Source organism: Carcharhinus amblyrhynchos, chromosome 23 (assembly GCF_965287045.1).
Source record: "Carcharhinus amblyrhynchos chromosome 23, sCarAmb.v2.hapA, whole genome shotgun sequence".
NCBI lineage: Eukaryota > Metazoa > Chordata > Chondrichthyes > Carcharhiniformes > Carcharhinidae > Carcharhinus > Carcharhinus amblyrhynchos.
The window spans coordinates 17,620,116-17,646,245 of record NC_137346.1 but is presented as its reverse complement, the minus strand read 5'-3'; the positions used below and the strand labels follow the sequence as shown (position 1 = coordinate 17,646,245).

General features: G+C 39.2%; 1 protein-coding gene across 6 annotated transcripts in view; it reads left to right on the top strand.

The window, feature by feature from the left end:
- The window catches only part of git1 (G protein-coupled receptor kinase interacting ArfGAP 1), a 190,869-nt gene that overhangs the window by 105,281 nt on the left and 59,458 nt on the right, over window positions 1–26,130 (top strand). For 3 of the 6 annotated variants that reach the window (XM_080210847.1, XM_080210844.1, XM_080210841.1), the window contains exons 9-11: window positions 10,268–10,294; window positions 15,453–15,504; window positions 21,968–22,040. In XM_080210847.1, the coding sequence (XP_080066973.1) occupies window positions 10,268–10,294; window positions 15,453–15,504; window positions 21,968–22,040 (152 nt within the window). The remainder of the gene's footprint in view (window positions 1–10,267; window positions 10,295–15,452; window positions 15,505–21,967; window positions 22,041–26,130) is intronic. The other 3 variants (XM_080210845.1, XM_080210842.1, XM_080210843.1) reach the window with 2 other exon arrangements.

The following is a 26,130-nucleotide window of genomic DNA, read 5'->3' as shown; positions in this document are numbered from 1 at the left end:
ATTGGCTTCGCAGGTAGAGGATGTGGTTATGGCAGCGAATGGTGTACCGGCCTTCATCAATCGAGAAATTGAGTTTAGGAGTCGGGAGATAATGGTATAGCTATATAAGACCCTAGTCAGACCCCACTTGGAGTACTGTGCTCAGTTCTGGCTGCCTCATTACAGGAAGGATGTGGAAGCCATAGAAAGGATGTTGCCTGGATTAGGTGGCATGCCTTATGAGGAGAGGCTGAGAGAGCTTGGTCTTTTCTCCTTAGAGAGACGAAGGATGAGAGTTGACCTGATAGAGGTGTATAAGATGTTGAGAGGTATTGATCGTGTGGATTTGCAGAGGCTTTTTCCCAGGGCTGAAATGGTTGCCACAAGAGGACACAGGTTAAGGGTGCTGGGAAGTAAGTACAGAGGCAATGTCAGGGGTAAGTTTTTCACTCAGAGGATGGTGGATGCGTGGAATTGGCTGCCAGCGGTGGTGGTGGAGGCGGATTCGATAGGGTTTTTTAAGAGACTTTTGGATAAGTACATGGGATGTAGTAAGATAGAGGGTTATAGGTAAGCCTAGTAGATAGGGATATGTTCGGCACAACTTCTGGGCCGAAGGGCCTTTTTGTGCTGTAGTTTTTTGTGTTCTCTATGTTCTATCTGACCTCATCTCTTGGGTTCTCCGTTTTGAATTTCTCATGTGATGTCACCACTTCAATTGCTAAACACTTAGTTTTAATGTTAACATTGTCATCAAACCTGCTGACAAGGGTAGTGCTGATGCTGTTTGACAAGTTGACCTCTACCTTGCAGAGGCCAAAAGTCAACTCCATTGGTTCCTGCTACTTCTAGTGGTCATGGGAACAGTGGGAAACGTATTGAAAGTAAGGTGCAAATTTTAATACCTGGGCATAAATTAACTGATTTGTGTTGCGCACAGACAAAAAATGGGGGGAAAGGACTTAAAACAGGTGCTGCTAAGCAAGGAAAATGTCTCTGTTTTCTGGTTAATCACCAAGAAGAATGTTAGTAGGGAGGCACTGATTCCTCTTTGACAAGACCATGGTCTTTAAATCTTTACATTCCTTCAAAGGGCATTTTGCTACTAGAAGTCCATTCAGTTATACTCAAGATTGAATGGAGCGGCTTTATTTTAAAGACACTTGATGATTAACCCTGGTAGAACAGGGAGAAGGGATTCCATTGAAGCCATGGATTCACAATTTTATAAAGAAGATTAAATTTCTGCTGAGAGTGCAATGTGATATATAAATGTGACATGGAGTTATGTTGTGTTGAGAAATTAGATTAATGGAGTATACTTATGTAATTTGGTGCATTAATTGCCAATTAAATAATGTTTAGTTTGTTTGTTACAGTAAAAGCCTGAATGTGAAATCTTATTAGACCATAAGACACAGAAGCAGAATTAGGCCAGTCAGCCTATTGCGTCTGCTCCGCCATTCAATCATGGCTGATATTTTTCTCATCCCCATTCTTCTGCCTTTCCCCATAACCCCTGATTCCTTTTATTAATCAAGAACCTATTGATCTCTGTCTTAAAGGCACTCAATGACCTGGCCTCCACAGCCTTCTGTGGCAAAGAGTTCCACAAATTCACCACTCTGGCTGAATAAATTCTCCTCATCTGTGTTTAAAGGATTGTCTCTTTAACTGAAGCTGTGCCCTCTGGTTCTAGTTTTCCTACTAGTGGAAAGATCCTTTCCATGTCCACTCTATCCACTTAGTGCGTGGTCAATGAAAATATCACCTTTATTGCTCTCCACAGAGATTGTAAAACCTTGTCCAGTCTCTTCCCACCTTTGTTTCTAACTCTTTAGGTGCTGTCCAATATCCTGCCCTAACCATCTCTATCATGGATGTTCTTCACCAGGGCATTCTGCACAATGAACAACATCTCCTTTTAGCTCCATTGACTTCCTCAAAATAAAAGTTGTTGCTGTGGGTTCACATGTACAGCCTAGCTGTGCCTGCGTTTTTTTTTGATAGGGTGTGGGGACTTGAGTCACCTGCCTCACCTTTTTTTCCAATTATATTGATCGGTGTTTCAGTGCAATTTCCTGCTCTCACCCTGAACTGAATTTTTTTATCAACTTTGTTTCCAATTTCCTCTCTTATGGTCAATCTCTGACTCTTCCCTTATTTGACTTCTGTCTTCAATCCTGGGGATAGGCTATCAGCAACTAATTACCAGTAATCCAGTGATACACAACTCATTCAGCTGCACTTCCGCAAGTCCCACTTCTGAACTTGAATTTTTAATCTGTTGTGTTAAGACCACTGGTCTTTGAGACAGTTATGTCCATTCCATTCTTCCAGTTCGCTGTCTCCCCATTTGACTTGAATGATGCAACCTTTCATCTGAGACATCTTTTTCCTCAATTAAGGCTTCCCCCTAGAAGGACCACAGTCAGCTGTGCTGACTTCCTGTAATTCTAATCTTAGCCTTTCCCTTCCTGCTCTCTCCCAGTTGCACGTTACAGTTGTCCTGGTCCTCATCTTGCACCTCATCAGTCTCCTTACTCAACTGATCATTCTCCACCATTTCTGCCACCTTCAATATGATACCACCACCAAACACATCTTCCACACTCCTCCTCCCCCTCTCAGCATTCTGAAGGGACCATTCCCTCCTCAGTATCCTGGTTCACTTTTCACGCCCGCACTTCCAACCCCTCCTACAGCACCATTTTATACAAGCACAGGAAATATACTGCCTGCTTTTCTTACAACCTCAGTCTCCACCATTCATGGTCCTTCCAAGTGAAACTGTGACTTGTGCATACTACCTTAATTTAATGTGTTGTATTGGCTGCTCTCAATGCAGACTGATCTAGACTGAGGAGATCAAACACACATTGGATAACTGTGTTGGTGAACACTGCTGTTCCATCTGCAAGGTTCCAGGGCCCTGTTGTGTTAATTCTCCATCTTGCTGTCATGCTAACTTCTCTGTCTTCTCCAGTGTTCCAATGAAGTTCAACTTATGCTCAAGGAACAGCATTCATCTTTCAATTAGGCACTTTACAGCCACCTTGGCTCAACATTGAGTTCAATAACTTTATACCGTAACCTCTATACCCATTTTCTTTTTTCCTTTTGCTGATTTTGGTTTAAATTGGTGTGTCTCTTGTTTTGGCTTTTGGGTGGCAGTTTCTCATCTTTCTACCATTCACATCTCCCCTTAATACATTTTGTGTTTCTTTACTTGTTCCATCACTCCACACTTTGGCCTTGCACCATCAACTCCTTTTTCATTTGACCTCTCCTGTTTTCTGCCCTATCACAGATCTTCCCTTTTGTTTATTGTCCCTCCCTCTCCACCTTTCACTTGCTTAAACCCACTTCATTTTTGACTTTTTCCAGTTTTGATGAAAGGTCATCAACCAGAAAAATTAACTGTTTGTCCTGAGCTGCTGACTATTTCTAGCATTTTCTGTTCTTCTCAGTTCATTACCATGCTTGAACTCCAATGTGGTCTTGCAAAAGTATTTATGGCCTAACAAAAATAAGTCATTTATGTTCCACACAAGCCTTCTCTCACCCATTTTCATCTACCTTTACTTTCTCCCTCAAGTATTTATCTCCCTTACCCTTAAATGCATCTGTGCTGGTTACCCAGTAGTATTTCTGTGGTAGCAAGTTCCCTATTCTAATCATTCTCTGGTTAAAGAAGTTTCTCTTGAATTCCCTTTTTGATTCATCTGTGGCTACCTTCTGTTTATGATTCCTAATCTGGCCTCTCTCAAGTGGAAGTACCTCTGTCTATTCTGCAAATCCTTTCCTAGTTTTCTGAGGTCACCACAACATCCCCATCCCAGACTTCTCATTTTTAGAGGAAAACATCCAGAACTGTTCGTTTTTTTCCTGATAGATGGTTCTGCTATCATTCTGGTTATATTTCCATCTTTTTCAGTGCTCCTCTATTTTATATGGTGACCAGAATACTTGGCAGTAGTAATCCAAGTAAGGTTTAGCTAAGGCACTATGCTGGTTTAACATGACTTCTCTGTTCTTCAATTCTGTATTCTAGCAATGAACCCACTTGGTTAAGCTTTTTAATGATCTGAATTTCTAAACTGTGATTTGTGCAACTGAATTTGAAAATGTGTTTTACTTTTGTTTAATTTTGATTTACGTTTTTTAAAAAAATTACTCTAGCCTTAATTACAAAGCCAATCCTCAGAATGGACCGAGCAAACCCAAATCCATTGCTTGCCAGCTCCAAAAACCAAATTCAAAATCCAATTTATGGTCCCCACAAGAGAGACAAACAGAATTCAAGCTGACACAATAAGGCATTTTGGCCTATCTTGGGCTTGATCTGACAAGATGTGCTTTTATGTGATGAAAGCTTGGTGTATCTTTGGTCAGTTAGACTGGCTACTTCTTGTTTTCACCTTATTTGAGGATAGGTTGCAAGCCGGTCATGTTTTGTGGATCGTGAAGTAGTGGCAGTCTTTCACAAGAGGGAAGAAATCAAGCAACGTTACCCTGAATTGTCCCTGCCCAGTAGCTATTCTCAAAAACTACATTGAAGATGCCCTGAGACAGATTGTCTGCTCATCAGTCAGGGATTAAAGTCCCATTATAGAGAGGCAATAGAGTAAGAGTAATTAAAAGTAAGGTCCAAAATACTGAATACATATTCTCCTAAGTCACCATCTCCTCTCCAGTATGGCGGTTTTTATAGCAAAAGGCTTCATTCAATCTTGTCCCACCTGCGGTTGTAATAACCAAATTCCAAAAAGAAATACATTAGTTTATTATGGCTCTACTACAGGATGCATGATCTTTTCAAAACAATTCCAACAGCTTGCAAGCAGGGTACGACATCGAAATTACAGTGATTTAATTTAGAGCGATGTAACCTCTGACTCTCCTATCCTCAATTACTGTTGCTCAGCTTATGCAATGCTTCAACTTTTGCAATGCCACTTATGGCATTTAATCGAGCAAACATGCCTCCCATGGCATCAATTTTTATTTTCTTGGCATTTTATCACTTTCTCACATTTGGACTGTTTAGAACATTCCCTGCAAATGTATCCTTAGAGGAAAGCTAGAACAGAATTCATTTCCTTTTATCCTGTTGTTTATCTTGCATGTATCAGACAAGTATTCACTAGTTCAGCTTTCCCAGTCAAGCTGGTATTGTATAAAATTCTGGAAAATATTTAAAATATGTTAAATCTCCTTTTAAAGGCATATTAATTTAAAATAGTTCTAGTACATTACAAAGTGTTCTGAAAATTTTTGATTTATTATAGCTATCTAATTTGATAAATGGGGCATGATTGATTATGCCTTGCAGGCTTTTTATTGTTAAATGTGTTGCACCAGGCGACACAATAGCTATTATTTTATGGTGAAAGTATATCACCCTATGATTTGTGCAGTTTGATCACCTAGGTTTTAGATTGTTCAAATTGCTTTCTGAAATTATTTTTCAATTACATTTCTCATTCCCTAACTGAAATTCCTAATGTTCAAATCGAGATTAATTTTTTAAGTTATCCATTGCATTACATTTTGTCTTTTAATATCCTCATTAAAGATTTTATTTGAAGGCCCCAGCCATTCCCAAAAAAAAAGGTCCAAGTACTTTTGCTTAAAGCTGAGGATCTAACTTTTTTATTCGTTTTGTGGGACATGGGTGTCACCTGCTGGCCAGTATTTATCGCCCATTCCCAGTTGCCCAAGGGCTGTTGAGTCAGCCACATTGCTGTGACTCCAGAGTCACGTGTAGGCCAGACCAGATAAGGATGGCAGATTTCCTTCCTGAAAATGTCGTTAGATCTTGAGCTGAATTGAATTGTGCAATCTGGGCATGTACAGTGTTCCTAACTTTTGTGAACCTAACAGTCATCTGCAATGACAATACTATTCTTTAGCTTCTAGTCAATTTTTCCAGTTGCTTAAATAATTTTTGAAGTCAAATTACATAGACTTGAGTTTTTAAACAAAGACACTTGAGGGTGTATGAGAGAACAAGAAATCAAAGCCAGCTGACTGTTCAGGAAGGCCGGTTTTAACCTACCTGATAAGTGTTGATTTACCTGATTTAATTTGGAAAGATTGAGTTTTAATAGCACATCCAGCTTCTTTGAGGAAAACTGGAGAAAAGAGGAAATCTCATGTTTTGCAAATTAAAATTAGTTTCATCTAATACTAAACGATGGAGCAAGGTTTGAGCATTATTCCATTTGTAATAGATCTGTGGATATAAATGTAGCTACTATGTATTAAGATCTCTCAAGTTCTAAGGCATTGCAGTCCAAGGTTGTCCTATGAATATAAAGTTACATGACACAACTACCAAATTAAATATGTAGAATTTGCATTTTAAAGCCAGCACCTTAATTTCATGAGAGACCCCCGAGATGGGAGGGAACTCATTTAAATTGGAAACCAGTTTGTGAATCCAGGCTTATGGGAACACAGCTAAATGTGTCAGTGGAAAGAATGATGCTCTTAACCCCACATCTCAACAGAAATAGCAGAAAAGAACATTTCAAGGTTCAGTAAAATGCAAATAATAAGGGTAACTGTACTTAAAGGACAAGAACTGAATGGGCGAGAGCCCAAAAATGAACAGGAAATAAAGATGGAAAACTGATGCAGATGCAGTTTACACAGGCATGTGACTGAAGCAGGCTGAAAATATAACTAGAAGCAATCCCCACTGTCACTCCCACATACCAATATGAGCCAAATTAAACAGTCCTCTTCCCAGCAGAGATACAAAGAGGCAACTGGAACAACGCCCCCCACCATTTCCAGTAGTTGGCAAATGAGCACCACTTATGACCAAAGAATAAATTAGAACCACTCTCACTGTCTGGTCGTATTTTAATAACCGAGACTACAAGCTCTCCTTCACTTCCCTGCCACCTGAAATGCAAAATCCCGTGCTCATTCCCTTCCTTCCTCTTACTACTTACTCGCTCTTTTAATCTGTCCTTTTATCTTCACTCCTCTAAACTGTCCTTTTGACTTCCCTCCGCACTATACCCTCGCCTCCATATTGGTGCCTTTTCATCTTGATTCATTGTGTGAAATTATATCCATTAAAATGGAGAAAGGTTACCACACTTTGATTATTCCTCTTGACCATCAGACTTGGTTTTTGGACAATGCCTCTTCTCCTTCCTCCTTCATTCACCATTTCTCTGTTCTTTCATACTTCATTCAATCCTCCATTTCAGCCCCCTCCCTCACAATCGCTTTGCCTCCTCACCTTGCCTACTGTCACCACTCTCTTCTATTAAAACTCTTGTTTTCTGCCTCTCATGCTTGCTTTCTCTCGGCACTCAGTAGAATCTGTTAAAAATTTGACGTACCTTCTTTATAGGCAAAAGAATCAAATTCAAGATTAAAAATCTAGGTCAGTTTAAAAAGTACTCTCCAAAATCTGTTTTTCTTTTAAAATGGTTGAAGTAGATTGCTTTTTCAGAGATCCGTCATGAACATGATGGATTGAATTACCTCCTTGTGTCATGAAATCCTGTCATTTCAAAGAGACATGAGCTTTCATTTGGAGTTGATTTAAATGACAATTCATTTTATATTGAAGAATTGCCAGAACATGTAAAGAACAGTGGGCAGTTTGGAGCAGACTCTCAAACAAAAAACTGCAGATGTTAGAAATCAAAAACACAATCATTTCTGATATTTAATGTTTTTGGAGGCTGAACCGTATGAACGGAAGACTCAACTGTCCTGTCATCTCATGGCTACCTGCAGTAGAGACATGGAATTAGGTAGTGGAATGCTCAGGTTGTGAAAGTGATACCTAAAGATCCAGTTTTAGCTGGTCACTTAAGTTGATTTTCATTGTTTTCTGAAAATTCTAATGAATCTCTTATGTTGCCGTAAGAAGGATTAATATATGAAAATTCACATCATGCTGTCCATGGCTGGATCTATTTCAAGTACAAAACTATCCACTTCCAAGCACCCACAATGTGAAATATGTATATGCATTAAATTCTTGATGGCAGTAACTTTTGTGAAAGACCAGTACATTACAATCTTGACTAAATTCTCCATTTCCTGAAGCCGATTATAAAACCAGTGAAATTAATGAACCAGTAAACTCCTTTTGAGTTTATATTTTCATTCATCTAGTGAGTTAATAATTCTAGAGAATTAAATTTAAAATTAAAACAATAATTTTCTATTGCCATGATCAGCTACAAGAGAAACAGCATGTTTATGACTGCAAATACCATTTGAAAGCTTGAGAGAGCGACGGCCATGGATTATTCCACCTCTGCCTTTTCAGCCTGTGAACTTATGTCCACCCACATGCTGGCCAGAAATATAACAGGCTGGCAAGCATAGAATTGGAAATTCTCAGTGAATGTTGGAACATAAATGTCTCCTTCACAGGATTTGGAAAAAAATATATATATCTGACCTACAAATTACATTTAGTACTTTTAACACAAACAGAAAATGCTGGAAAATCTCAGCAGATCTGACAGCATCAGTAGAGAGAGCAGAGCTAATGCTTCAGGTCTAGCTGACCCTTAGTCAGAACTCAGTTGAAACTACATCTTTCTTTTGCTGTGAGTTTGCTGTATGTGGTTTGAAATGCATCTTTGAGATGGCTGGACAGCTGAAATTTCGAAAGGGCAGGCTGTACTTGGGACCATCTGAAAAGATCAAGTAATTTTGAATTCCTTAGATTTCTTAGCATCTTTGTGGTTACCACACTCACTTTGTTGAGGTCGAGAGAAGATCTAGAATGCTTTATGCAATTAAATATCTTTGCATTACTCATTTCATTGTGTTTAATTGCACACACGACACTGCCAGGTTTTGCTCTTTAAAATAACAGGCCTTTAGCACTTGCCATTATTTGCAAGTGGCACCACAATTTCAGGTGAAAGGTGGTGTGTGATTAATCTCAAATATCCGAAAGCTGCTGTTTTAGTTGTGCTGTTTTGCTATTAGCTTTTGAGAATATAGCGTTTGTGCACCCGCCCATTGAAATACATTGATCAGTGTAAAGTTTCTGTTTTTACAAGTAGATGAGAACTAAACTGCAGAAAGTGATGTTAAAAGTACCCTTCTAATTAAATAAATGTTAATCACTACCACTTGACTTCTGGCACTGAAACTTGTTACAAGTGTGGATTCTATTCCTTCAGGTAGTAACTGATGCAGCATTTAAATGTCAAATTTAAAAGTAAACTTTTTGTCCTTTGCTGTACCTGATTTAATATTAAATTCATCCACTAATTTACATTTTCCTTTTCAGTGTGCACTGCTTAAAATTGGCCAAGGGATACTCAATTGTGCCCAGCTCACTCACATTCCACATCCTGTTTCTCTCACTGCGACGTTGCAATCCCAGACTGCTACAGAACAGTTTGAAACCCTAAATGTGCTAGGGCGTGTATGTCTCATTGCTACAGCAAAATCAGTGTGTGCAAAGAATTTTCATGAAGGTGCTACCACTTAATTCCCTTATGAACAAAAACTCATCAAGCAACATTTTTTTTCTTTTGGAGCTGGTGAAAAAGGCGTATGCCATGCACAAGTTTAAATTCTTCTCCCCACTCAATTCTGATTTAATTTGATTCCTGGGGTTGTTGCTGCAGAAGGAATTAATCCATTCTACTTATAACCTTGTCATTAGCTTCACTATTTGTAATGTTGCCCATTGTTTCAAAGAACAGTACAGCACAGGATCAGGGCCTTTCAGCTCTCTAAAGCCTGCGCTGATCACATTGCCCTATCTAGACCAACCACTTGTATTCCTGTATTCCCCATCTGTTCACGTGTCTATGGTGAATCATACATTTCTCTGACTGTTTAAAGCTTTATCCATTTAAATGGCTTTGAAAGTCCCTACACTTTAGTCAGACCTTGGGAGTACATTGCTGAAGTATACTTGAGTCCCATGTAAATCGGCGAGAGTGGGTGAATACAATTGACCGAGTCTATATGGTTGCAATGGATGATGTGTTCTGGGTGTTTGCTTTTTTTAAACTTGAAGTATTAATGAACTAATCAGACAGCAATTTTGTTGAAGTTAAGTATAACTCTACACCCTTATTATTTTCAGCATTAATGCAAGAATGCTATTGTATTGATTAAACCATTTTATATTGTAATCTGTCAATGCCTTATGAGAAAGGGATGTGTTTAGGTGTGAGTTTCAAAGTATCCACATGTTCAAAGTCTGGTGGCATCTTAGGTTGCTTATTCTAACAAATTTTCTTGTTTTTCCTCCTTTGCATTCCTTGGAAAATAGAACACGGCAAAAATGCATGACTCAGAGGTATTTTTTCATTTAGATCTTCCATTTGTTCGCACGTTGTACCAATATTATCTCAACTTCAAACTGTGCTTCTGTGTATTCCATGCCTGTAATTTGTTTGACAAAGTACAGCACACAGAGACCAACTGGAGCCACATTGGTAATTGTTGAAATGCTTGTGTTTGAATTGATTTACTGTAAGTAGAATCTCTAGTTCCCTGAAGTATGTAAATACAACGTACTGTCATCTACCAGTTGCCTCATCTTCTCTCAACATGATTGGGTATTGTCACATTCGTGTTCATCCTGTTAGTAAATGAGAAATTCATAAGCTAATAGCTGACGTCTCCTATGATAGTAAACAAAAATTTGTTGGGTTGAGGAAAGGTCTCTCGAACACATTGCCTTTTTGTAATTTTCTGGGCAAAACTGTGGTTAAAGTTTTATTCAAGTCCTGCAGCTAACTCAAGGGAATCGCTCCCCTATTTTTTTTCCCCGCTTACCCATTAAAAATTGTATTCACTCTGTCCTGTTCCTCCATGGATCCTAGATGTGTTTGTTTCTTTAGCTTAAAAATTTGGCAAGATGTTGAGTTCATCCACATTTTGACACCAGCAATTCTCCACACTTTGCTGATCAATAGCGTACTTTTCCCACTTGGAGGAACGACATTGAAGTTCTGTCAACGATCTTGTGTATGGTTTGTGTTAAAGAATTGGGCGGTGGTAGGATTTGAATTTGGGTCTACAGGCTGTGAAACATGGACCTGGTAAAATGTATTGCAATAGCAACTAATACATATTGCGCAACTGAAATAGAGCAGTGGTTGTCTTGTGGCCACAGACCTGCCTTAAATGTCTGTGCAGGCTACCATTGCAAAAACAATCATCCGTATACAGGAGAAAAAGACAGCTGTTATTCAACAGTGGAGATGGGAAGAACGTAGTCTTAAGATTATGCTCTTTTGGTGCTGTCCACAAACCTACCTCCCAAACGTTGACACACACATTTAAATGCAGCATCCGAAAGTTCATTTGAATTCAAGAACGTAAAAAGTTTTGTATTTTGAGTGTAAACACCACTCCTTGATTAGGAAGCATAATGGAAGTTTTTTAATGCGCATTAAGATCTGCGAAATTCAAAATTGTGCGCGGAACCTTCAAAGCTACAACTCAAAAGAAGAAAAAAAGGAATCTTGTCTCCCCTGAAATAGAATTTGTGTTGTGGTGTGGTGGTCAACACTACATAGCCATCTTAAAATTCTTTAGCTGCTTTTAAGCAATCTTAAATGTCCTCAATTCTTAAAACATGTTTCCTTTTCAGGCATGCTTAACATCTTCAATTTATAGTAGTAAAATGGCCGCAATAACTTTGAGAGAAAATGCAGGGTTGGAAAGAAGCTTTATTAAGAGATTAATAAATCTCTGAATCCTATATCACCCTGATTGGTAGAAGCTGCATTTAGTGAAATCTTTTTGAAACTAATACACAGACTAGTGAAAGTTTGGGGTTGATCAAATTGCAATGAAGTAAATTGTATTACTTTGATATTACGCTTAAAGTAAATGAGAACTGAATACAAGAATGTTAAGGCATTTGTGAATGATTGGAAGTGTGTAAGTGTGTGGTCAGGAGATGAAAGAAATGCATCATAATATTTCAACGTGATTGCTTGGCAACCTATTTTGGGGGAGGTGAGAATTGTAGACTTTGCTTTAGGCACTAGTGATAAATTACCTGACAATATACTGTTAGAATAGATTGTAACCTAGCCAAAGCTCTTTGGCAGAACACCTTTTTATGATGAGCATTAACATAAAATGTTAATTTTAACTGCAGAATGTGCTGTTGAAGGATCAAGTCTGTATTTTAAGGAACAGTATAATCACTGTAAGCAGCTGCTATCTCATCAGTGAATGTTGCTCATTGCTGCTGCTTGGCCCCTACTAGGCACTAGCTTACTAGCAACAGAAACAGTATGTGGGCTCACCTTTGAAGGCTGGTTGAACAACTCTGAGCTTAATGAACTGATTCTATATTTACTGCTCATCAAAGATTTTCCTCCAGCACTGGGGAAGATAGCCCCTGGCCTGTATTTCAGATTGAACGTCAAGATGGAAACTCTGTACAAGCCATGATGCAATATAAACGCTACTTTTTACACCATTCAGAAACCAGAATTGAAGTGCTATTTCCCTGAAGCAGGATGCATTATAAATGGGCAGCTTTCCTGCTAAAGTTGATTTTGAGGTTTGCTACTTCTTAAACTATTTGCAACCTGAATTATTTTCAAATAATCACAGAACACTGTTAAAAATAGTTAATATTTTGGGTTTTTAAATTGAAGATATTGATCTCAAAAATATTAATCAGTCTTATTGTTCAAATATTATTCAATCATTGCACAGATTTATTTATAGTTTCTAAATGCACATCAATCTATTTGGTTATACAGATTACTTTGTACTATTTTTAATTTGACTTCAAAAATAGATCAGAACTTTTAAAACATTGATATTTTACAACTGAGAACTTGAAATATAATGCATTTTGGAATTACTCTATGTACAATATTAAAATCATTCTCACTGTTAGATCACTGTTCTAGTTTTGTTGAGCTCTTGACACATTAGAAATCTGTAATGGACCCCGCTACTTGAGTTTAGGTACGGAATTTGTGAACTACGGTTCCTGGCGGGCTTCATGACTAATGCATGTGCTACAGTTGGGGAAGGGCCACATGCACAGTTCATCCATCTTCAGGTCAGGACCAGTCCCTCATACATTTGCAGAAGAAAAAGAAAAATTAAACTGTGAGAAACTGCAGGTTAGGTGACCTGAAAAAGAGCACCATTCGAGAGGAGGCGTCTTAGGGAAGAGGACACTGGGAGAGGGAACAAACAAAGGAGTAGATCCCAGGGAATGGGGCAGAAATAAGTCCTAGCAGGTCCTAGGTGAGAGGCAAGGCTAGCGATCAGAAACCTCCTGTTAATTAATGCTGAGACAAAGGCTTCAAAAATAGAGAGGAAACAGCAGGGAGCAGACTTGAAGCAAAATGGCCTTGAGAGAAGCTTGAAGATCCAAGAGAGCTGGTGACTCCTTGCTGCAGGCCTTTTGGAGCAGTGCTGTTCTGCTTGATATAGTCAAAGATCTGAAGTTGTGCATGGGAGGTGAAGTTTGAGTGTCTGTGATGATCCAGGAGAAAAGAATCTAAGCAAGATTGAATCTCTGGAGGTCAATCCTGGTTGAAATCTAGCAAATGAGAGTAGCATGTGGGGAAAAAATTACCAAGGGAACTTCAAATGTGGGAATTGGAAACTCTCATGAGAAAGACAAGTTTCAATGAGACCAGTTGGCTCATGGTGTTACAAGTGTCTGGGTGGGTTGTTGACAAATCCATAGAATCTGCTTTGCTCGTATCTGTCATTTACTTTGGAGTGTGGAGTGTCGAGTGTCTGACCACAGCTCACTGGTTGGTTCATATATACAGCATACTTGCCATGAATATTAGAGTACAAAATAGATTTGGTCAATTGTTTTATCTCTCTGAATTTGTGTGTCTGTAAAGATATAGCTGGGGTGAAAGATTAGTGAATATTTGAATCATTTTCTTGTGTTTGTATCTTTCTAATCTTTTTGTCTGGTATAATTTGTTTTTCTTGTTTAATAAATGTTTTATTCTTTGTGTTAAAAGTTGATCAGTGGACTCCTATGTGGTTTCTGGTTCTCTGGGACCTTCCATAATCCTTGCAGTCTCCAAACTCTTCCAAATTCTTCTCTCCTTCTCAGTTATATCCTTAACAAATGCACAATTATTCCCTCCCTCCTCTGACAGCCACCCACGGACTTGCTCAGCTCAACAAGAAAGGATTTCCTGTTCAAGTAAACAAAACTCTGAAGTAAACTGGAATGGAAACTGGAAAAAAAGTGCTCATTTCAGCTTTTAATTTAAAGCATCTTATTTAAACAGTCAGCTTGGTACAGATTTTTTTTGTGTTACACTTGTGTAAATGCTGCTGTATGATTATACAGTTCACCAAGGATACCCCACCTGGATGCATCACTGGGAACTAAACACAGACTAGTAACAAAATAATCCCTTTGATTCCATTGTATTTAATTTGGTTCTGAGATTTTTTTCTCTTGGTTGGAACACTGTTCACTATTTGTTTGGGCCTTCAGTGTTAGTGTGGCATATTTTCCAGTTAAGAGTTTTACTAAATTGGGTAACAGGACAAACATAGCTTCTTTGCTACGTTTCTTTTTCTCCTTTCCTTTTGCTTCCTTGTCTGGAAAATTGAGCAATGCATGAGAACTTGGTTGCAGCAATATTATGAGCCTCTGTCTTTATAATTTAAGAACATAAGAACATAAGAAATAGGAGCAGGAGTAGGCCATCCAGCCCTTCGAGCCTGCCCCGCCATTCAATAAGATCATGGCTGATCTGTCGCTGCTCAGTTCCACTTTCCCGCCCTTATTATTAATTATTAAAATTAGTTTTAAAATATTCCCTGTCAAACTGAACATTTGGGATAAGTAATAACAAATACAAAAGCAGGTGAAATAAAATCAAAGAAAATGTTTTACTAGCTGGATATATATTCCTGTCACCTCAGTATTGACGTGAAAGAACATTTAATCGTGGGCACCACCAATTAAGTATGCAGGAAATTCATACTTGTAAACAAAAATATTCACTATTACAAACTATTTCTCATTCCAGTAATCATAAAGTCGATCAGTTCAATTTGGCATCAAAATGGCATATTTGAATTAACTGGATACTACTGCTAGCTGCTGTTTTCATGATACATTGTTGTCTGCTATCGTTAAGTAATGTTGCTAGGGAGTAGCACTATTTCAAAGTAGTTGGGTTCTGTGGCCATGTGGCAACAATACTACGACTCTGTTTTAAATTACGTATTTTTTAATGAACACTTAAACCTGCTCTGCTACAAAGCTCAATGTTATATGTGGTTTTAGGATGTTGTTGTACTTCAAAATGGTTTCAGTCACTTTCCTTGTATACTAAATTTGTGAACACAGTGATCAACAGAATTATGGAGTCATTAGTTCTTCTTAGGAGTTTTTCCCAAGCTTCATGTAAAAGTTTTTTTTCCTGTGCATGATTTCTTTGATCTGGTGCCTGAGTTATGGTTTCTTTCATGTTTCTCTTCAGTAGTTTGGACTTATCAGAACTGGCTAAGGCTGCCAAAAAGAAACTTCAAGCAGTAAGTTATGAATAAACAATTACTTCCGTATTGTTATCAATAGCATTTTTTTCTTCCAGACAATTGAAGCTCCCTTGTATAAATATTATGCAAATTTATTTGCCTTTATATGTTGCAATTTCATTTGTGCATAACAAACATAGAAAACAGAAATAAAAGCAGAAAATACTGCAAATACACACGTCAGTCAGTATCTGAAAAGATAATGTTTCAGTTACAGACTGCTTTGTCACAAACGTTGCATTTCCACAATTTTAGCCTTTTAAATATGTGAATGGCTTTCTTGACCACAATATAAATCCCCAGTGCTGGTTTAATTAACTGCAGCAATTTATTTCATTAACCGGGATAAATATTCAGTCATGAAGTAATGGTACAAAATGTTAAAATACCTTTGGTAAAGGTCACAGTGAGGATTGGCTTGTTAAAGCCAATGGAATTAAGTTTGTGTAAAATCTAGTTCCGCTGGATGCAATATCCTTCATTTGGGCATGTATCACAAAGTATTACATGTTGCTGTGAGCTTTATGAAAATTAAATATTGGGTGCTTTTTTCACACTTTGTGTGGTGTTTCTTCCTCATTGAATTTTATATTATGTTATTTTCTACTTTCTGGTAATGTAGCTCAAGTAGTTGTTGCCTCACCAGAAAACTCGAAAGGGTTTGATTCTGTTCCATACTCGTTTTGAATCTAAGCATTCCCACGGTAGGAACTTTGCCTTCCATTGTCACGGAGTTTAGGAACCAACTTTAGTGGCCACAGACTTCCACATGTTTGATATTCTAAGGTAACAATTTCTTCTGAAATGATCTATAATCTGAGTTTTAGCTGATCCTAGCTTGTCAACATGCACATAAGAACATAAGAAATAGGAGCAGGAGTAGGCCATCTAGCCCTTCGAGCCTGCCCCGCCATTCAATAAGATCATGGCTGATCTGTCGTGGCTCAGTTCCACATTCCTGCCCTCTCCCCATAACCCTTAATCCCCTCTCTTATCAAAAACCCATCAACCCGCTTCTTAAAAATATTTAGCAAGGCAGCCTCCACCACTTCAACGGGCAGAGAATTCCAGAGATTCACCACCCTTTGAGTGAAGAAATTCTTCCTCAACTCCATTCTAAACCGCCTCCCCTTTATCTTGAGGCTGTGCCCCCTAGTCCTACTGTCCTTTCTGAGCGGGAAGAGTCTCTCCACCTCTATCCCATCCATCCCATTCATCATCTTATACGTCTCAATGAGATCTCCCCTCGTTCTTCTAAACTCTAATGAGTACAAGCCTAGTTTATTCAGCCTCTCCTCATAGCTCAACCCCCTCAACTCCAGCATCAGCCTAGTAAACCTCCTCTGCACTCCCTCCAAGGCCAAAATATCCTTGCGTAAGTACGGCGCCCAAAACTGCACACAGTACTCCAGCTGCGGCCTCACCAATGCCCTATACAGCCGCAGCAAGACCTCCCTACTTCTATATTCAATCCCCCTCGCTATAAAGGCCTGCACTTTCTCTAGTAGGGGACCACTGAAATGTGGGCCAGGAACCTTAAAATGACACTTTGAGGTGCAGAGGCAAGTGGTGTGGCATCTTTTCCCCACCAGAGATGATAAATATAGGCAGTATTGTCAAGTACTTTGAGCACTGATTTGATTTATAATCATGAACTTTTAGAAGGCAAACTTAGTATCATATCCCTGAATAGTAAATTAACTTAAATTGACAAAAATACATAAACTCTTTGAAAAAATCTTTATTCATGTGGTAATAAATATTTGAGCAATTTGTGGTAGCAAATTCAATTGACCCTTTGATTTCAAGATATGATTGGATCAAAGGCTGAAGTAATAGAGTAATCTTCATGGCTAGATGATTGCACTTTTTAATGAAAAATTAATTAATGTATGAAACAGAGAAATTAGATCAACGCTAATGTTTCCTTTCAGAAAGCCTGTTCATGAAGTGCTGTGCCATAACCTTCAATCATTTTACCCAGGCTAATCTTGTCTTTTAGTTCTCCCAGCTTTCTATTTTGGTTCATCCCCTGTGGACATAGTTGCAATGGGTAGCTTGTCATAAGAGGGAAGAAATTGAACACATCCGTGCTCTACCCTACATAGCATTGTGTGATGGTACAAAGTCATCTGTTGGCAATACTTGAGCTTTTTGTAAATTTATTCAAAAAGCCTGTAGTAAGTTTTGCCTTGTAAAACTGAAAAACAATTGTGGTTCTTCAAGTAGTAATGTCCAATATTTTGAAGCAGAAGTCTAGATCCATGTGCTATAGCATTGACCATATGATAATACTTCTGAGTACAAATCACAATTATGCCTAAAGTCTACACAGTGGACTGAATAAGTCAACTTCCCTTTTCATTATGTGATTTGCTGGTTTTTGTTGGAGTCTTAATTTCATTCTATGATTTTCTTTATTTCATCTGTGAAACTACAAGCCAGTAGTCCTTGTTCAACTCCTGGTTTATCTTGCGCTTTCAGGCAGTTGGGTCAGAGGCAACAGAAATGGGACTTGGACAAATCCCTGTTAGGAGATGCAGGCAGCGTGTTGGCATATTCATACTCTGTGAACCTGTGTAAGGACTCTTGAGTGTTCCTTCAACAGCAACTAAAAGCAAAATGTGATAAAAGCTGTGCATCTCAAAGTGACAAAAGCTGCAAACACACCACGAGTCAGCAACCATCTCTCTAGCTCTCAGCACCCAAGCCACAGCTGAGGGAGCACAATTGAAAAGTACTCCCTTTTGAGAAACCTCCTGGCTGGCAGACAGACTGATCTTTGGAAGAAGAGGAATAAAAATAAGATTGTTTGCTCAGTGGGAGGTGAAATGCAACCCAATCCACTGCTGTAATATCTGTGTTTAGTTCCCCACCAGCAGATCAGTCATATCTGCCTCAATGTGCCATTGAAACTGATAAACTGGAGTTGGGTATCCCCAGTGCACAGTATTTTCAAAAAATGCTGGGAATACTCAAGTTACGGAAGTATCTGTGGAGAGGAACAGAGTTTATATTTCGGGCTCGTGACCCTGCAACAGAACTGGACAAAGTTAGGAACTGTAAGCCAGTGGTCCTTTTTGGCTCTGGTCTATTTTGTGCCCTGAGTCATTGAACCATGCAGTTTCTGTCTGTATGTGTGCGCATGCATGTCCCTTTTCATTATCCAAGGACCCAATCACTACTTCCAGAGAAAGCAGCAATTTAGGTGAACTTCCTTTTAATCTGGCCTGTCATATTACTATGTGGTCACCTCTACATTAAAGAAACCAAATGCAGATTGGGTGATCACTTTGCAGAACACCTCCATTCAATCTACAAGCTTCTGGAGACCTGTTGCTTCAGTTTTCTGCCCTGCGCTCTCACTGACATTTCTGCTCTGTTGCACTGTTTTAGTGAAGCTCAGTGTATGTTTGAAAAGCAGCAGCACCTCTTCCAATTGGATCCTTTACTGTCTTCAGCACTGAGTGCAACAATTTCAGACCATGATCTCTGCTCATTTCGTTTCTTTCTCTTTGCATAGTCAGAGAGGTTTACAGCATGGAGACAGGCCCTTCAGCCCAACTGTCTGCATTTGATCCATATGCCTCTATAGCCATCTTACTCATGTAACTGTCTAAACGCTCTTTAAAAGGCAAAATTGTACCTGCCTCTACTACTACTTCTGGCAGCTTGCTCCAGATACTCACCACCCTCAGTGCGAAAAAAAATGCCCCTCTGTACTATTTTGTATCTCTTCCTTCTCACCTTAAATCTGTGCCCTCTAGTTTTAGATTCCCCTACATTTGGGAAAGGATATCGACTATCTAACTGATCTATACCCGTCATTATTTTACAGACCTTTAAAGATCACCCTCTCAGCTTCCTATGTTCCGTAGAAAAAAGTCCCAGTCTATCCAGCCTCTCTTTATAATTCAAACAATCAAGTCCCTCGTAAATCTTTTCTGCACTCTTTCTAGTTTAGTAATATCCTTTCTATAATAGGGTGACCAAAACTGTACACAGTATTCCAAATGTGGCTGTACCAATGTCTTGTACAACTTTAAGACATTCCAACTCCTGCATTCAATGTTCTGAATGATGAAACCAAGCATGCTAAATGTTGCCTTCGCCACTCTGTCCACCTGTGACTCCACTTTCAAGGAGCTATGCACCTGTACCCCTAGATCTCTTTTGTTCTATAACTCTCCCCAACACCCTACTATTAACTGAATAAGTCCTGCCCTGGTTCAATCTACCAAAATGCATGACCTCGCATTTAGCTAAATTAAATTCCATCTGCCATTCATCAGCCCACTAGCCCAATTGATCAAGATCCTGCTGCAATTCTTGATAACCTTCACTGTCCACTGTGCCACCAATCTTGGTGTCATCAGCGAACTTACTAACCATGTCTCCTAAATTCTCATCCAAATCATTAATGTAAATGACACAACAGTGGACCCAGCACTAATCCCTGAGGCACACGGCTGGTCACAGGCCTCCAGTTTGAAAAACAACCTTCTACAACCACCCTCTATCTTCTGTCATCCAGCCAATTTTGTATCCATTTAGCTACCTCACGTTGGATCCTGTGAGATTTAATCTTATGTTAACAACCTACCATGCAGTACCTTGTCAGAGGCCTTGCTGAAGTCCATGTAGACAACATCAACTGTATTGCCCTCATCGACCTTGGTTACTCCTTCAAAAAACTCAATCAAATTTGTGAGACACGATTTACCATTCACAAAGCCACGCTGACTGTTCCTAATCAGTCCTTGTCTGTCTAAATGCCTGTTGATGTTTTCTAACAACATGCCCACTTTAGGTGTGAGGCTCACCAGCCTGTAGTTCCCAGGCTTTTCCCTGCAGCCCTTTTTAAACAAAGGCATGATATTTGCCACCGTCCAATCTTCAGGCACTTCACCTGTGGCTGTTGATGATTCAAATATCTCTGCAGATCCCCTAGCAATTTCCTCCCTAGCCTCCCATAACGCCCTGGGATACATTTCATCAGCTCCCAGGAATTCGTCTACCTTGATGCACTTTAAGACTTTCAGCACCGCACCTGTTTTATATGTATACTCCTATTATTTATTTCCCCAAGTTCCGTAACATCCATGCCTTTCCCGACAGTAAATACTGATGAGAAATATCCATTTAGGAACTCACTCAACTCTTGTGGATCTGCACATGACCTTGTTGATCCTTAAGAAGCTCTATTCTCTCCCTAGTCAAACGTTTGCCTTTTATACATTTCTAGAATTATCAGCCAAAACAATCTTGTTCCCTTTTTGCCCTCCTGATTTCTCTCTCAACTCTACTCCTACACCGTCTATACCCTTCAAGGGATCCACTTGATCCCAGCTGCCTCTGCATGTCATGTGCCTCCTCCTTGACTAGGCCTCAATATCCCGAGTCATCCAGGGTTCCCTACTTCTACCAGCCTCGCCCTTCACTCTAGGCTTATCTTGAACCCATCTATTTCACTCATCTGACAAAGGAGCAGCAAGCACTTTGCTACCAAATAAACCTGTTGGATTTTAACCTGGTGTTGAGAGTTCTTACTGCAATATATATTTGACAGCCTCCCACTTACCAGATGAACCTTTGCCTGCCAGCAGACTCCCCCAATTAAGTTTGTAACGTTCCTGACTGATACCATCAAAATTGACTTTGCCCCTATTTAGAATTTTATCACTGGGGCCAGACCTATCGTTCTCCATGACAATCTTAAAACTAATGGAATTATGGTTACTGGTCCCAAAAAACACCACTGTCACTTGCCCTTCTTTATTTCCCAGGAGGAGGTCAAGTTTTGCCCCCTCTCTAGTCAGACCATCCACATACTGAATGAGAAATTTCTCCTGAATACGCTCAACAAATTTCTCTCCATCCAAGCCTCTAATACTGTGGCTGCCCCAGTCAATGTTGAGAAAGTTAAAATCCCCTACTATTACCACCCTATTTTTCTTGGAGCCATGTGTAACCTCCTGACATATTTGCTCCTCAATTTCCCGCTGCATAATTGGGTGCCTATAGTACAGCCCTATCAAAGTGATTTCCCCCTTCTGATTTCTCAATTCCAACCATATAGGCTCAGTGGGCAAACCCTCAGATATATCCCATCTCAAAGAGAATAACAAATGCGGCAAGAAAACAAATGAAAGGCATGTTTTGGTTTTATAGTCTTACTTTCTGCTTGAAGTCAGCAGCACACCTACAGTAGGAACATATTTCATTTGTTTTCTTGCCCCATTCATTGTTCTCTTTGGCCCTCTTCAGTCATTCAGTCTTCTCTTAGTTAATTATGTTTTAGGGCATGGCTTGTTCAGCATAAAGGCATACTGGTCAGTGCAAGCCTCCCTTTCAACTGCATCAATGAAGTACAAAACAACTTGATTTCAGTTTGGACAGTACAAAAGATGCTTGAAGTTTATAAATTGCTGTGCATTCATTTTCTGTTTCCTCTATGCAGCTGAATAACCGCCTTTTTGAAGAACTTGCAATGGATGTTTATGATGAAGTTGATCGACGTGAGAATGATGCAGGTATGTGGAAAGTTTCTCACGTTTTTGCCATAAATACAAAACTATGGATCTTTTTCATATTTATCAATGGTATGTGGAGTGGTGTTCGTAATCTATTTGCTGGAAGGATTTTACATGCCATGGGGTTGAATATTTTCACCTCATTTCCTACTAGGACTCAATCTCAAACTAACCATCATTGTGTTGCATTAAATAAGCAAATTTACTCAAGACAGTAAGAATTTGTAGTTGTGAAAGTGGAACTATTGTACTAACAAGTTCTTTTCAACTTTGAGTTTAAGAAGCAATGTTGTAGCTGAAATTGACATCTGTATGCAGTGCAGAATCTGGTTGTTAGAAGTTTCATTCTGCATGCTCCCATCAGTCCATTAGTGAATGGTAAAAGTGGAGCGCGAAGGGAAAAAAAATGACTGAAACCTTATGAGAACCTAGCAATCTTAAACAGGTTTCTTTATATCCCATTGTAATCCTGTTATAGTTACAGATCAACTTTTATCAACTTTGATACACAAAATGATGTGGTTGAGAAGATCAGCAACTAACTTTTGAACTGACGCCTGGTTTTAGATACTTCGGAATGCAAGACTAGCTTCCTGATCAGTTTTCCTCCCTTCCTTAGAAAGCATGTTCATGTTATGGTTCACTGCCAGCATCGTGGTGAGCCCTGTCCTCCTGTGATACCAGAACATGATCTGCCAACAGGGGTTACTGACTGACCATTTGGAATAGAAATATACATTTGTGGCAGAAATATCTTTATTTTTGCAAAGCATTTGTATTAGTTACTATTTCAAAGTTTTGATCTGTATTTTTTATCCAATTAGTTATTCATGGAAGCATGTAGTGTTTAAAACTAAAATATTTTAAAGGCCGGACTACAGCAAATTTATTGTACTGGAGATGCACATTGAATTGTTGTACATCTTAAATAGCATCATTTTGAGCATTCCTTTTTTTCTTGATGCTTCACAGTATTCAGTTGTGGAATTATCAAGCATGAGAGTCCCTTGGTCTATCAATCCCTTGCTCTTTTAAACCTATCCAATTTGTCCCATAGCCCTGCCAAATCTGACTAGTTATCTGACACTGAGACATTACTTTGACCCTAATTTGTCACAGGGTAGTCTCCCAACGCCTCTTTGTGTTCCATAGTTTCTTTACTGAGTTGGCAATTTTTGTGTCTTGTCTTTAAGATCATCAAGATAAGGCAGCAAGGTGGCTGCCAAATGACAAAGGTCTGGTGAGGACAGGCTTTGCAGGAGCTAGTACAACAGATGTGAGCCAAATAGTGCTTCACTGCCATACTGTCTCAAAAATAAAATTTGCAGGTCATCAAAGAAACGAGCAACATAAGCTGAACGTTTTAACTATCTATAAAATGAGCATGCAAGAATCATGTTTTAGTTTTGATAGTCTGCAAGTGATAATTTGCTCTTCAGGCCTTAAATGAAACATGTCAAAATAAAAAAAAATCATAGGAGTATGTATGTTACAGTTTTCAGTCTTGCAGTAAAATTGGCTTCTCCATCCGAATTGTGTTCTTGGCTATGAGACATGCATTTAAAAATCTTGAGAAACCATGGGAGCTACTTTGAATTTTGCATTGCCATAAAGATGCAAGAAAACAATACAAGAGCATATTGGTTTCAATAGAAGGCACATCTTAACGTCTGAAGCAAGTGAAAATAAAGATCTTTTTAAATCAAGTATTATCTACCCCTTTTTCTTTTGCTCTTTAATCTGGTTAATAACCAGTTCTTGCTTATACAGAACATATGGAGTCAATATCTAGATTTAACCTATTCAGCCATCAAATATTTAAAATGAGTATTAGAGAATGACAGCTTCATCATGGAAGACATTTTTCCTCCTCCCTATCTTTGTCCTCTCTTTTTCTTTCTTCCTCCCTTCTACCCTGTAAAACTACTGTGTGAATATTTCAAGCTACTTGTGGGAAAGATGCAACCTAGTCCAGCTTGAATTTGGCCTCAGAGGGTCTGTATGCGCAAAAACGCCAGCAGCTATTTGGTTATCTAGCAACTTGCAGGGAGCAGAACTGCTGACAGCTGCCTTTTCCATTTGCTAGCCCACAGGTTCTGAGGTCACCTCTCTGCCTCCCCCCAAAATCGCACAGGCCAGTGAATGACCTTGGGATCTTAAAGTTGCTGCCGTTCAGTTCCGCACTAGCCAGTCCATTCACTAAAAGAGCCACTGGAACTCCTGTCAGGTGGTTTAATATAACACATCATTGAAAATTAGTTTTCAGTAAATTACCAAATTATTTTGGATTAATTTGCTGAAAAGTTAACAATCTTTTTGTTTGAAGAATGTCAAAGAAGTAATTGGTTAAAATCACTTTTGTCTCCAATTAATCTCTTCTATAATATAATGTAACATTAGAACCAGCTGCGTGATAATCAACAAAAACAAATTTAGTCAGGAAATTTGATTGGAATGTGCTTACTGTGAGGAGTGCGTGTTATTGCAGCCAAGAGACATTTAGTGACTAAAAAACCTATCCATTTTTGGAAAAGTTTTTGCTTGTAGCATTTTCCCATTATCTGATGAGGTTAAAGAACATGTGGGTATTTTAACTGTGTGTGTACACTGCAGGGTGTGGAAAATGTGCTGTTTGGCAGTCAGACAGTTCATTTCTGCTGAATATGGATCAGGTTCAATCCATTTGTTATTCATCATCCTATTGGGTCTTTTGATACATTTCCCAAACGTAGTTTCTAGTTATCAAGACAGGAAGAGAGCTTTTATATCAAAGCATACTGCAGCTTCATGCTTGAGAGCAGGAGGCACAAACAACGTACAAGTGCTTTAGCTTGTTACCCTCACTGTTGTATAGAGGAATATTTAATGTCAAACAAGGTAAGAATTGTTTAAATTTTTTTATTGTGGCTACTTGTGCCAGCTTCGCGTGGTATTTTTTCAGCTGGTTGAACCACTTTATAGCTATGAAGATGCACTGGCAGATGGTGTTTAATCTGGACAAATGTGAAGTAATGCATTTTGGAAGGTCTTATACAGATAGGAAATATGCAGTAAATGGCAGAACCCTTAAGAATATTGATAGGCAAAGGGATCTGGGTGTACAGGTGCACAGGTCACTAAAAGTGGCAGCGCAGGTGGAGAAGATACTCAAGAAGGCATACGACATGCTTGCCTTCATCGGCCGCGGCATTGAGTTTAAAAATTGGCGAGTCATGTTGCAACTTTATAGAACCTTAGGCCGCACTTGGAATATAGTGTTCAATTCTGGTCGCCACACTACCAGTGGAGGCTTTGGAGAGGGTACAGAAAAGGTTTACCAGGATCTTACCAGGTGTGGAGGGCAGTAGCTATGAGGAGATGTTGGAGAATCTTGGTTTTTTCTCACTGGAACGACAGAGGTTGAGGGGCAACCTGATAGAAGTCTACAAGATTGAGAGGCACGGACAGAGTGGAGAGTCAGAAGTTTTTTCCCAGGGTGGAAGAATCAGTTACTAGGAGGCACAGATTTAAGGCTTAAAGGGCAAGTTTAAAGGAGATGTACAAGGCAGATTTTTTTACATAGTAGTGGGTGCCTGGAACACGTTGCCAAGGGAGGTAATGGAAGGGGATATGTAGTGACTTTTAAGGGGCGTCTTGACAAATACATGAATAGGAAGGGAATAGAGAGATATAGTCCCTGGAAGAGTAGGGGAGCATGGTCAGTGCAGGCTTGGAGGGCTGAAGGGCCTGTTCCTGTGCTGTAATTTTCTTTGTTTACTGCACCATGTTGGAGACAAAAGCTGTTTTAATTTTCCACGAAGCTGATTGTTTCACTTTGTGGTGGTTGTTAAACACCCTTTTCCAGAATGCTAATTGTTTGGTAAAATTAAGTGCTCAGAACCTGACCCATTTTAAGAAAACAAAGAAAAATACAGCACAGGAGCAGGCCCTTCAGCCCACCAAGCCTGTGAAATTTGGATTTGAGTTCTTTGTTTTGAAAGTGGATGCCTCCTAAACATTGTTGATTACTGGGTGCCTGGTCTTTTATTAACTGAACGTTAAAAAGTGAGGTGAAAAGGTGCCTTGTGAAGACTGGTTAGATCAGAATGAA